Here is a 13,135-nt window from a genome sequence, read left to right on the forward strand (position 1 = left end):
ATTTTCGCAGCTAGTTGGAAAATTTTTAGCACTTACCTCAAACTTTTAGAAACTAATTCAATTTTTTTTTTAACCAACTAGAGCGGAAATTTTAGCACCCGGCTGGAAAATTGTTAGCACCTAGCTCAAACTTTTAGAACCTTGCTCAAATTTTTTTTTTACCAACTAGAGCGGAAATTTTAACACCTAGCTGGAAATTTTTTAGCACTTAGCGCAAACATTTTTAGCACTTAGCTGGAAAATTGTTACCACCTCGCTCGAAAACTTTTCCAACCTAGCTCAACATTTTTTTTTACCAACTAGAGCGTAAATTTTAGCACCTCGCTGGAAAATTGTTAGCAACTAGCTCAAACTTTTAGGACCTAGCACAATTTTTTTTTTACCAAATAGAGCGGAAATTTTCGCACCTAGTTGGAACATTTTTAGCACTTAGCTCAAACTTTTAAAACCTAATTCCCTTTTTTTTTTTTTACCAACTAGAGCGGAAATTTTAGCACCCGGCTGGGAAAATTGTTAGCACCTAGCTCAAACTTTTAGAACCTTGCTCAAATTTTTTTTTTACCAACTAGAGCGGAAATTTTAACACCTAGCTGGAAAATTTTTAGCACTTAGCGCAAACATTTTTAGCACCTACAGTAGCTGGAAAATTGTCACCTTGCTTGAAAACATTTCCAACCTAGCTCAATATTTTTTTTTACCAACTAGAGCGGAAATTTTAGCACCTCGCTGGAAAATTGTTAGCAACTAGCTCAAACTTTTAAAACCTAGCAGAATTTTTTTTTACCAACTAGGGCGGAAATTTTCACACCTAGTTGGAACACTTTTAGCACTTAGCTCAAACTTTTAGAGCCTAATTTGAATTTTTTTTTACCAACTAGAGCAGAAATTTTAGCACTCGGCTGGAAAATTGTTAGCACCTAGCTCAAACTTTTAGAACCTTGCTCAAATATTTTTTTTTACCACCTAGAGCGGAAATTTTAACACCTAGCTGAAATTTTTTTAGCACTTAGCGCAAACATTTTTAGCACCTAGCTGGAAAATTGTTACCACCTCGCTCGAAAACTTTTACAACCTAGCTCAACATTTTTTTTTACCAACTAGAGCGGAAATTTAAGCACCTCGCTGGAAAATTGTTAGCAACTAGCTCAAACTTTTAGAACCTAGCACAAATTTTTTTTTACCAACTAGAGCGGAAATTTTCACACCTAGTTGGAACATTTTTAGCACTCAGCTGAAACTTTTAGAACCTAATTTGAATTTTTTTTTTACCAACTAGAGCGGAAATTTTAGCACCCGGCTGGAAAATTGTTAGCACCTAGCTCAAACTTTTAGAACCTTTCTCAAATTTTTTTTTTACCAACTAGAGCGGAAATTTTAACACCTAGCTGGAAATTTTTTAGCACTTAGCGCAAACATTTTTAGCACCTAGCTGGAAAATTGTTACCACCTCGCTCGAAAACTTTTCCAACCTAGCTCAACATTTTTTTTTTACCAACAAGAGTGGAAATTTTAGCACCTCGCTGGAAAATTGTTAGCAACTAGCTCAAACTTTTAGGACCTAGCTCAACATTTTTTTTTACCAACTAGAGCGGAAATTTTCGCAGCTAGTTGGAACATTTTTAGCACTTACCTCAAACTTTTAGAAACTAATTCAAATTTTTTTTTTACCAACTAAAGCGTAAATTTTAGCACCTCGGCTGGAAAATTGTTAGCACCTAGCTCAAACTTTTAGAACCTTGCTCAAATTTTTTTTTTTACCAACTAGAGCGGAAATTTTAACACCTAGCTGGAAATTTTTTAGCACTTAGCGCAAACATTTTTAGCACTTAGCTGGAAAATTGTTACCACCTCGCTCGAAAACTTTTCCAACCTAGCTCAACATTTTTTTTTACCAACTAGAGCTGAAATTTTAGCACCTCGCTGGAAAATTGTTAGCAACTAGCTCAAAGTTTTAGGACCTAGCTCAACATTTTTTTTAGCAACTACAGCGGAAATTTTCGCACCTAGTTGGAACATTTTTAGCACTTAGCCAAACTTTTAGAACCTAATTCGAGTTTTTTTTTTACCAACTAGAGCGTAAATTTTAGCACCTCGCTGGAAAATTGTTAGCAACTAGCTCAAACTTTTAGAACCTTGCTCAAATTTTTTTTTTACCAACTAGCGCGGAAATTTTAACACCTAGCTGGAAATTTTTTAGCACTTAGCGCAAACATTTTTAACACCTAGCTGGAAAATTGTTACCACCTCGCTCGAAAACTTTTCCAACCTAGCTCAACATTTTTTTTTACCAACTAGAGCGTAAATTTTAGCACCTCGCTGGAAAATTGTTAGCAACTAGCTCAAACTTTAAGAACCTAGCACAATTTTTTTTTTACCAACTGGAGCGGAAATTTTCACACCTAGTTGGAACATTTTTAGCACTTAGCTCAAACTTTTAGAACCTAATTCGAATTTTTTTTTTACCAACTAGAGCGGAAATTTTAGCACCTGGCTGGAAAATTGTTAGCACCTAGCTCAAACTTTTAGAACCTTGCTCAAATTTTTTTTTTACCAACTAGCGCGGAAATTTTAACACCTAGCTGGAAATTTTTTAGCTATTAGCGCAAACATTTTTAGCACTTAGCTGGAAAATTGTTACCACCTCGCTCGAAAACTTTTCCAACCTAGCTCAATATTTTTTTTTACCAACTAGAGCTGAAATTTTAGCACCTCGCTGGAAAATTGTTAGCAACTAGCTCAAAGTTTTAGGACCTAGCTCAACATTTTTTTTAGCAACTACAGCGGAAATTTTCGCACCTAGTTGGAACATTTTTAGCACTTAGCTCAAACTTTTAGAACCTAATTCGAATTTTTTTTTTACCAAATAGAGCGGAAATTTTAGCACTCGGCTGGAAAATTGTTAGCACCTAGCTCAAACTTTTAGAACCTTGCTCAAATTTTTTTTTACCAACCAGAGCGGAAATTTTAACACCTAGCTGGAAATTTTTTAGCACTTAGCGCAAACATTTTTAGCACCTAGCTGGAAAATTGTTACCACCTCGCTCGAAAACTTTTCCAACCTAGCTCAACATTTTTTTTTACCAACTAGAGCGGAAATTTTAGCAACTCGCTGGAAAATTGTTAGCAACTAGCTCAAACTTTTAGAACCTAGCACAATTTTTTTTTTTACCAACTAGAGCGGAAATTTTCACACCTAGTTGGAACATTTTTAGCACTTAGCTCAAACTTTTAGAACCTAATTTGAATTTTTTTTTTTCCAACTAGAGCGGAAATTTTCGCACTCGGCTGTAAAATTGTTAGCACCTAGCTCAAACTTTTAGAACCTTGCTCAAATTTTTTTTTTACCAACTAGAGCGGAAATTTTAACACCTAGCTGGAATTTTTTTACCACTTAGCGCAAACATTTTTAGCACTTAGCTGGAAAATTGTTACCACCTCGCTCGAAAACTTTTCCAACCTAGCTCAATATTTTTTTTTACCAACTAGAGCTGAAATTTTAGCACCTCGCTGGAAAATTGTTAGCAACTAGCTCAAACTTTAAGAACCTAGCACAATTTTTTTTTACCAACTAGAACGGAAATTTTCACACCTAGTTGGAACATTTTTAGCACTTAGCTCAAACTTTTAGAACTTAATTCGAATTTTTTTTTTACCAACTAGAGCGTAAATTTTAGCACCTCGCTGGAAAATTGTTAGCAACTAGCTCAAACTTTTAGAACCTTGCTCAAAATTTTTTTTTACCAACTAGCGCGGAAATTTTAACACCTAGCTGGAAATTTTTTAGCACTTAGCGCAAACATTTTTAACACCTAGCTGGAAAATTGTTACCACCTCGCTCGAAAACTTTTCCAACCTAGCTCAATATTTTTTTTTACCAACTAGAGCTGAAATTTTAGCACCTCGCTGGAAAATTGTTAGCAACTAGCTCAAAGTTTTAGGACCTAGCTCAACATTTTTTTTAGAAACTACAGCGGAAATTTTCGCACCTAGTTGGAACATTTTTAGCACTTAGCCAAACTTTTAGAACCTAATTCGAATTTTTTTTTTACCAACTACAGCGTAAATTTTAGCACCTCGCTGGAAAATTGTTAGCAACTAGCTCAAACTTTTAGAACCTTGCTCAAATTTTTTTTTACCAACTAGCGCGGAAATTTTAACACCTAGCTGGAAATTTTTTAGCACTTAGCGCAAACATTTTTAGCACTTAGCTGGAAAATTGTTACCACCTCACTCGAAAACTTTTCCAACCTAGCTCAACATTTTTTTTTTACCAACAAGAGTGGAAATTTTAGCACCTCGCTGGAAAATTGTTAGCAACTAGCTCAAACTTTTAGGACCTAGCTCAACATTTTTTTTTACCAACTAGAGCGGAAATTTTCGCAGCTAGTTGGAACATTTTTAGCACTTACCTCAAACTTTTAGAAACTAATTCACATTTTTTTTTACCAACTAGAGCGGAAATTTTAGCACTCGGCTGGAAAATTGTTAGCAACTAGCTCAAACTTTTAGAACCTTGCTCAAATTTTTTTTTTACCAACTAGAGCGGAAATTTTAACACCTAGCTGGAAATTTTTTAGCACTTAGCGCAAACATTTTTAGCACCTAGCTGGAAAATTGTTACCACCTCGCTCGAAAACTTTTCCAACCTAGCTCAACATTTTTTTTTACCAACAAGAGTGGAAATTTTAGCACCTCGCTGGAAAATTGTTAGCAACTAGCTCAAACTTTAAGAACCTAGCACAATTTTTTTTTACCAACTAGAGCGGAAATTTTCACACCTAGTTGGAACATTTTTAGCACTTAGCTCAAACTTTTAGAACCTAATTCAAATTTTTTTTTTACCAACTAGAGCGGAAATTTTAGCACTCGGCTGGAAAATTGTTAGCACCTAGCTCAAACTTTTAGAACCTTGCTCAAATTTTTTTTTTTTACTAACCAGAGCGGAAATTTTAACACCTAGCTGGAAATTTTTTAGCACTTAGCGCAAACATTTTTAGCACCTAGCTGGAAAATTGTTACCACCTCGCTCGAAAACTTTTCCAACCTAGCTCAACATTTTTTTTAACCAACTGGAGCGGAAATTTTAGCACCTCGCTGGAAAATTGTTAGCAACTAGCTGAAACTTTTAGAACCTACCACAATTTTTTTTTTACCAACTAGAGCGGAAATTTTCACACCTAGTTGGAACATTTTTAGCACTTAGCTCAAACTTTTAGAACCTAATTTTAATTTTTTTTTTTCCAACTAGAGCGGAAATTTTAGCACTCGGCTGGAAAATTGTTAGCACCTAGCTCAAACTTTTAGAACCTTGCTCAAATTTTTTTTTTACCAACTAGAGCGGAAATTTTAACACGTAGCTGGAAATTTTTTAGCACTTAGCGCAAACATTTTTAGCACTTAGCTGGAAAATTGTTACCACCTCGCTCGAAAACTTTTCCAACCTAGCTCAATATTTTTTTATACCAACTAAAGCTGAAATTTTAGCACCTCGCTGGAAAATTGTTAGCAACTAGCTCAAAGTTTTAGGACCTAGCTCAACATTTTTTTTAGCAACTACAGCGGAAATTTTCGCACCTAGTTGGAACATTTTTAGCACTTAGCTGAAACTTTTAGAACCTAATTCGAATTTTTTTTTTACCAACTAGAGCGGAAATTTTAGCACCTGGCTGGAAAATTGTTAGCAACTAGCTCAAACTTTTAGAACCTTGCTGAAATTTTTTTTTTACCAACTAGCGCGGAAATTTTAACACCTAGCTGGAAATTTTTTAGCACTTAGCGCAAACATTTTTTGCACTTAGCTGGAAAATTGTTACCACCTCGCTCGAAAACTTTTCCAACCTAGCTCAATATTTTTTTTTACCAACTAGAGCTGAAATTTTAGCACCTCGCTGGAAAATTGTTAGCAACTAGCTCAAAGTTTTAGGACCTAGCTCAACATTTTTTTTAGCAACTACAGCGGAAATTTTCGCACCTAATTTGAACATTTTTAGCACTTAGCTCAAACTTTTAGAACCTAATTCGAATTTTTTTTTTTACCAACTAGAGCGGAAATTTTAGCACTCGGCTGGAAAATTGTTAGCACCTAGCTCAAACTTTTAGAACCTTGCTCAAATTTTTTTTTTACCAACTAGAGCGGAAATTTTAACACCTAGCTGGAAATTTTTTAGCACTTAGCGCAAACATTTTTAGCACTTAGCTGGAAACTTGTTACCACCTCGCTCGAAAACTTTTCCAACCTAGCTCAATATTTTTTTTTACCAACTAGAGCATACATTTTAGCACCTCGCTGGAAAATTGTTAGCAACTAGCTCAAACTTTAAGAACCTAGCACAATTTTTTTTTACCAACTAGAGCGGAAATTTTCACACCTAGTTGGAACATTTTTAGCACTTAGCTCAAACTTTTAGAACCTAATTTGAATTTTTTTTTTTCCAACTAGAGCGGAAATTTTAGCACTCGGCTGGAAAATTGTTAGCACCTAGCTCAAACTTTTAGAACCTTGCTCAAATTTTTTTTTTACCAACTAGCGCGGAAATTTTAACACCTAGCTGGAAATTTTTTAGCACTTAGCGCAAACATTTTTAACACCTAGCTGGAAAATTGTTACCACCTCGCTCGAAAACTTTTCCAACCTAGCTCAATATTTTTTTTTACCAACTAGAGCTGAAATTTTAGCACCTCGCTGGAAAATTGTTAGCAACTAGCTTAAACTTTTAGGACCTAGCTCAACATTTTTTTTTACCAACTAGAGCGGAAATATTAGCACCTAATTGGAACATTTTTAGCACTCAGCGCAATTTTTTTTTAGCACCGAGCTCAAAAACTTTGCCAGCCAAGCTTGAAATTTTTTCAGCAAAGAGCACATGAAATTTTAGCACCACACTGGAAAATTGTTAGCATCTCGCTCAAACTTTTAGAACCCAGCTTGAATTTTTTTTTACCAACTGGAGCGAAACTTTTAGCACCTAACTCGACATTTTTTACCAACTACAGCGGAAATATTATATATATATATATATATATATATATATATATATATATATATATATATATATATATATATATATATATATATATATATATATATATATATATATATAATTATGTCTTTTATATCTTTTTGCTTCTCAGATTATTTGGTGAACCGTGCTGAGATCACTCTGGGCTCAGTGGACAAAATGCAGCAGAGCCATTTGGCCTACCTGGGAAACAGGAATGGTTAGTGTGTGTGTGTGTGTGTGTGTGTGTGTGTGTGTGTGCGTGCGTGCGTGCGTGATAGCATGTTTGGTTTTGGAGTTATGTTTACCGTATTTTTCGGAGTATAAGTCGCTCCGAAGTATAAGACGCACCTGCCGAAAATGCATAATAAAGAAGGAAAAAAACATACAGTATATAAGTCGCACTGGAGTATAAGTCGTATTTTTTGGGGAAACGTATTTGATAAAAGCCAACACCAAGAATAGACATTTGAAAGGCAATTTCAAATGTCTAAAGAATAGTGAACAACAGGCTGAATAAGTGTACGTTATATGAGGCATAAATAACCAACTGAGAACGTGCCTGGTATGTTAACGTAACATATTATGGTAAGAGTCATTCAAATAACTATAACATATAGAACATGCTATACGTTTACCAAACAATCTGTCACTCCTAATCGCTAAATCCCATGAAATCTTATACGTCTAGTCTCTTACGTGAATGAGATAAATAATATTATTGGATATTTTACGCTAATGTGTTAATCATTTCACACATAAGTCGCTCCTGAGTATAAGTCGCTCCTGAGTATAAGTCGCACCCCCGGCCAAACTATGAAAAAAAACTGCGACTTATAGTCCGAAAAATACGGTATATAACGTTCATATTTAGTATGAAAGTTATACTGTCATATTGAGTAAAAAAAACTAACTTGTGTCTTTGCAAACCTTAGAAAATATATTTTTTCTAGTAAAACTCACAAAGATACATTTCTTCAGGCATTATTAGACATTTTGCATGTTTGGTTTAGGAGTTATGTTTGAATACATTTTATTGCTTTTTTCTAGGGATGTCCGATAATGGCTTTTTGCCGATATTCGATATTCCGATATTGTCCAACTCTTAATTACTGATACCGATATCAACCGATACCGATATATACAGTCGTGGAATTAAGACATTATTATGCGTAATTTGGACAACCAGGTATGGTGAAGATAAGGTCCTTTTTTAAAAAAATAAAATAAAATAAGATAAGATAAATCAATTAAAAACATTTTCTTGAATAAAAAAGAAAGTAAAACAATATAAAAACAGTTACATAGAAGCTAGTAATTAATGAAAATGAGTAAAATTAACTGTTAAAGGTTAGTACTATTAGTGGAGCAGCAGCACGCACAATCATGTGTGCTTACGGACTGTATCCCTTGCAGACTGTATTGATATATATTGATATATAATGTAGGAACCAGAATATTAATAACAGAAAGAAACAACTCTTTTGTGTGAATGAGTGTAAATGGAGGAGGGAGGTTTTTTGGGTTGGTGCACTAATTGTAAGTGTATCTTGTGTTTTTTATGTTGATTTAATAAAAAATAAATAAATAAAAAACCTAAAAAAAAACGATACAGATAATAAAAAAAACGATACCGTTAATTTCCGATATTACATTTTAAAGCATTTATCGCCCGATAATATCGGCAGGTCGATATTATCGGACATCTCTACTTTTTTCGCATTATCTCAGGATTCTAAGAACATTACTGTCATATTGAGTAAAAAACTACTGTTTGTGTCTGCAAGCCTTAAAAAAGTATATGTTTTGAGTAAAACTCACAAGGATGTTTTATTTCAGGCATTATTAACCATTTTGCATGTGTGGTTTAGGAGTTATTATTAAATAACTGTCATATTGAGTGTGACAGTTATACTGTCATTATGAGTAAAACCTCATTTTTGTATTTGCAAACCTTACCGAAACACCTGATTCTAGTAAAACTCACATAGATACAATATTACATAGGTTTTACATAGGTAAAACTCACATAGATACAATATTACATAGGTAAAACTCACATAGATACAATATTACATAGGTTTTACATAGGTAAAAGTCACATAGATACAATATTACATAGGTTTTACATAGGTAAAAGTCACATAGATACAATATTACATAGGTTTTACCTAGGTAAAACTCACATAGATACAATATTACATAGGTTCTACATAGGTAAAACTCACATAGATACAATATTACATAGGTTTTACATAGGTAAAACTCACATAGATACAATATTACATAGGTTTTACATAGGTAAAACTCACATAGATACAATATCTAAAACTCACAAAGATACATTTCTTCAGGCATTTTTAGACATTTTGCATGTTTGGTTTAGGAGTTATGTTTGAATACATTTTATTGCTTTTTTCTAGGGATGTCCGATAATGGCTTTTTGCCGATATCCGATATTGTCCAACTCTTAATTACCGATACCGATATCAACCGACACCGATATTAACCGATACCGATATATACAGTCGTGGAATTAACACATTATTATGCCTAATTTGGACAACCAGGTATGGTTTTACATAGGTAAAACTCACATAGATACAATATTACATAGGTTTTACATAGGTAAAACTCACATAGATACAATATAGGTTTTACATAGGTAAAAGTCACACAGATACAATATTACATAGGTTTTACATAGGTAAAACTCACATAGATACAATATTACATAGGTTTTACATAGATAAAACTCATATAGATACAATATTACATAGGTTTTACATAGGTAAAACTCATATAGATACAATATTACATAGGTTTTACATAGGTAAAACTCACATAGATACAATATTACATAGGTTTTACATAGGTAAAACTCACATAGATACAATATTACATAGGTTTTACCTAGGTAAAACTCATATAGATACAATATTACATAGGTTTTACATAGGTAAAACTCATATAGATACAATATTACATAGGTTTTACATAGGTACAACTCATATAGATACAATATTACATAGGTTTTACATAGGTAAAAGTCACATAGATACAATATTACATAGGTTTTACATAGGTAAAAGTCACATAGATACAATATTACATAGGTTTTACACAGGTACAACTCATATAGATACAATATTACATAGGTTTTACATAGGTAAAAGTCACATAGATACAATATTACATAGGTTTTACATAGGTAAAACTCACATAGATACAATATTACATAGGTTTTACATAGGTAAAAGTCACATAGATACAATATTACATAGGTTTTACATAGGTAAAACTCATATAGATACAATATTACATAGGTTTTACATAGGTAAAACTCATATAGATACAATATTACATAGGTTTTACATAGGTAAAACTCATATACCGGTAGATACAATATTACATAGGTTTTACATAGGTACAACTCATATAGATACAATATTACATAGGTTTTACATAGGTAAAAGTCACATAGATACAATATTACATAGGTTTTACATAGGTAAAACTCACATAGATACAATATTACATAGGTTTTACATAGGTAAAAGTCACATAGATACAATATTACATAGGTTTTACATAGGTAAAACTCACATAGATACAATATTACATAGGTTTTACATAGGTAAAACTCACATAGATACAATATTCCATAGGTAAAACTCACATAGATACAATATTACATAGGTAAAACTCACATAGATACAATATTACATAGGTTTTACATAGGTAAAAGTCACATAGATACAATATTACATAGGTAAAACTCACATAGATACAATATTACATAGGTAAAACTCACATAGATACAATATTCCATAGGTAAAACTCACATAGATACAATATTACATAGGTAAAACTCACATAGATACAATATTACATAGGTTTTACATAGGTAAAAGTCACATAGATACAATATTACATAGGTTTTACCTAGGTAAAACTCACATAGATACAATATTACATAGGTTTTACATAGGTAAATCTCACATAGATAACAATATTACATAGGTTTTACATAGGTAAAACTCACATAGATACAATATTACATAGGTTTTACATAGGTAAAAGTCACATAAATACAATATTACATAGGTTTTACATAGGTAAAACTCACACAGATACAATATTACATAGGTTTTACATAGGTAAAACTCACATAGATACAATATTACATAGGTTTTACATAGGTAAAACTTACATAGATACAATATTACATAGGTTTTACATAGGTAAAACTCACATAGATACAATATTACATAGGTTTTACACAGGTAAAACTCACATAGATACAATATTACATAGGTTTTACGTAGGTAAAACTCATATAGATACAATATTACATAGGTTTTACGTAGGTAAAACTCATATAGATACAATATTACATAGGTTTTACATAGGTAAAACTCATATAGATACAATATTACATAGGTTTTACATAGGTAAAACTCATATAGATACAATATTACATAGGTTTTACATAGGTAAAACTCATATAGATACAATATTACATAGGTTTTACATAGGTAAAACTCATATAGATACAATATTACATAGGTTTTACATACGTACAACTCATATAGATACAATATTACATAGGTTTTACATAGGTAAAAGTCACATAGATACAATATTACATAGGTTTTACATAGGTAAAACTCACACATACAATATTACATAGGTTTTACATAGGTAAAACTCACATAGATACAATATTACATAGGTTCTACATAGGTAAAACTCACATAGATACAATATTACATAGGTAAAACTCACATAGATAGAATATTACATAGGTTTTACATAGGTAAAACTCATATAGATACAATATTACATAGGTTTTACGTAGGTAAAACTCATATAAATACAATATTACATAGGTTTTACATAGGTAAAACTCATATAGATACAATATTACATAGGTTTTACATAGGTAAAACTCATATAGATACAATATTACATAGGTTTTACATAGGTAAAACTCACATAGATACAATATTACATAGGTTTTACATAGGTAAAACTCACAGATACAATATTACATAGGTTTTACATAGGTAAAACTCACATAGATACAATATTACATAGGTTTTACATAGGTAAAACTCATATAGATACAATATTACATAGGTTTTACATAGGTAAAACTCATATAGATACAATATTACATAGGTTTTACATAGGTACAAGTCATATAGATACAATATTACATAGGTTTTACATAGGTAAAAGTCACATAGATACAATATTACATAGGTTTTACATAGGTAAAACTCACATAGATACAATATTACATAGGTTTTACATAGGTAAAACTCACATAGATACAATATTACATAGGTTTTACATAAGTAAAACTCACATAGATACAATATTACATAGGTTTTACCTTGGTAAAACTCACATAGATACAATATTACATAGGTAAAACTCACATAGATACAATATTACATAGGTTTTACCTAGGTAAAACTTACATAGATACAATATTACATAGGTTTTACATAGGTAAAACTCACAGAGAATATTACATAGGTTTTACATAGGTAAAACTCACATAGATAGAATATTACATAGGTTTTACATAGGTAAAACTCACATAGATACAATATTACATAGGTTTTACATAAGTAAAACTCACATAGATACAATATTACATAGGTTTTACCTTGGTAAAACTCACATAGATAGATTATTACATAGGTAAAACTCACATAGATACAATATTACATAGGTAAAACTCACATAGATACAATATTACAGGCATTTTTAGACAGATTGCATGTTTGGTTTTGGAGTTATGTTTATATAATGTTCACATTTAGTATGAAAGTTATACTGTCATATTGAGTAAAAAAAACTAACTTGTGTCTTTGCAAACCTTACAAAAGAAATGTTTTCTAGTAAAACTCACAAAGATACATTTCTTCAGGCATTATTAGACATTTTGCATGTTTGGTTTAGGACAGGGGTGTCCAAACTTTTTCCACTGAGGGCCGTACACGGAAAAATGTAAGCATGCGGGGGCCATTTTGATATTTTTCATTTTCAAACCTTAACAAAATATATGGATTTATTTTTTTTTAACCTTTAGGGCTCCCGGGGACTATAAAGGGTCTCAGTCA

General features: G+C 32.1%; 1 protein-coding gene across 1 annotated transcript in view; it reads left to right on the forward strand.

The window, feature by feature from the left end:
• LOC133656320 (huntingtin-interacting protein 1-related protein-like) overlaps positions 1 to 13,135 on the forward strand; it is a 96,846-nt gene that overhangs the window by 71,609 nt on the left and 12,102 nt on the right. Inside the window, exon 22 of the mRNA XM_062057349.1 lies at positions 7,132 to 7,218. Coding sequence (XP_061913333.1) covers positions 7,132 to 7,218 — 87 coding nt within the window. The remainder of the gene's footprint in view (positions 1 to 7,131; positions 7,219 to 13,135) is intronic.

Source organism: Entelurus aequoreus, linkage group LG08, assembly GCF_033978785.1.
Source record: "Entelurus aequoreus isolate RoL-2023_Sb linkage group LG08, RoL_Eaeq_v1.1, whole genome shotgun sequence".
NCBI lineage: Eukaryota > Metazoa > Chordata > Actinopteri > Syngnathiformes > Syngnathidae > Entelurus > Entelurus aequoreus.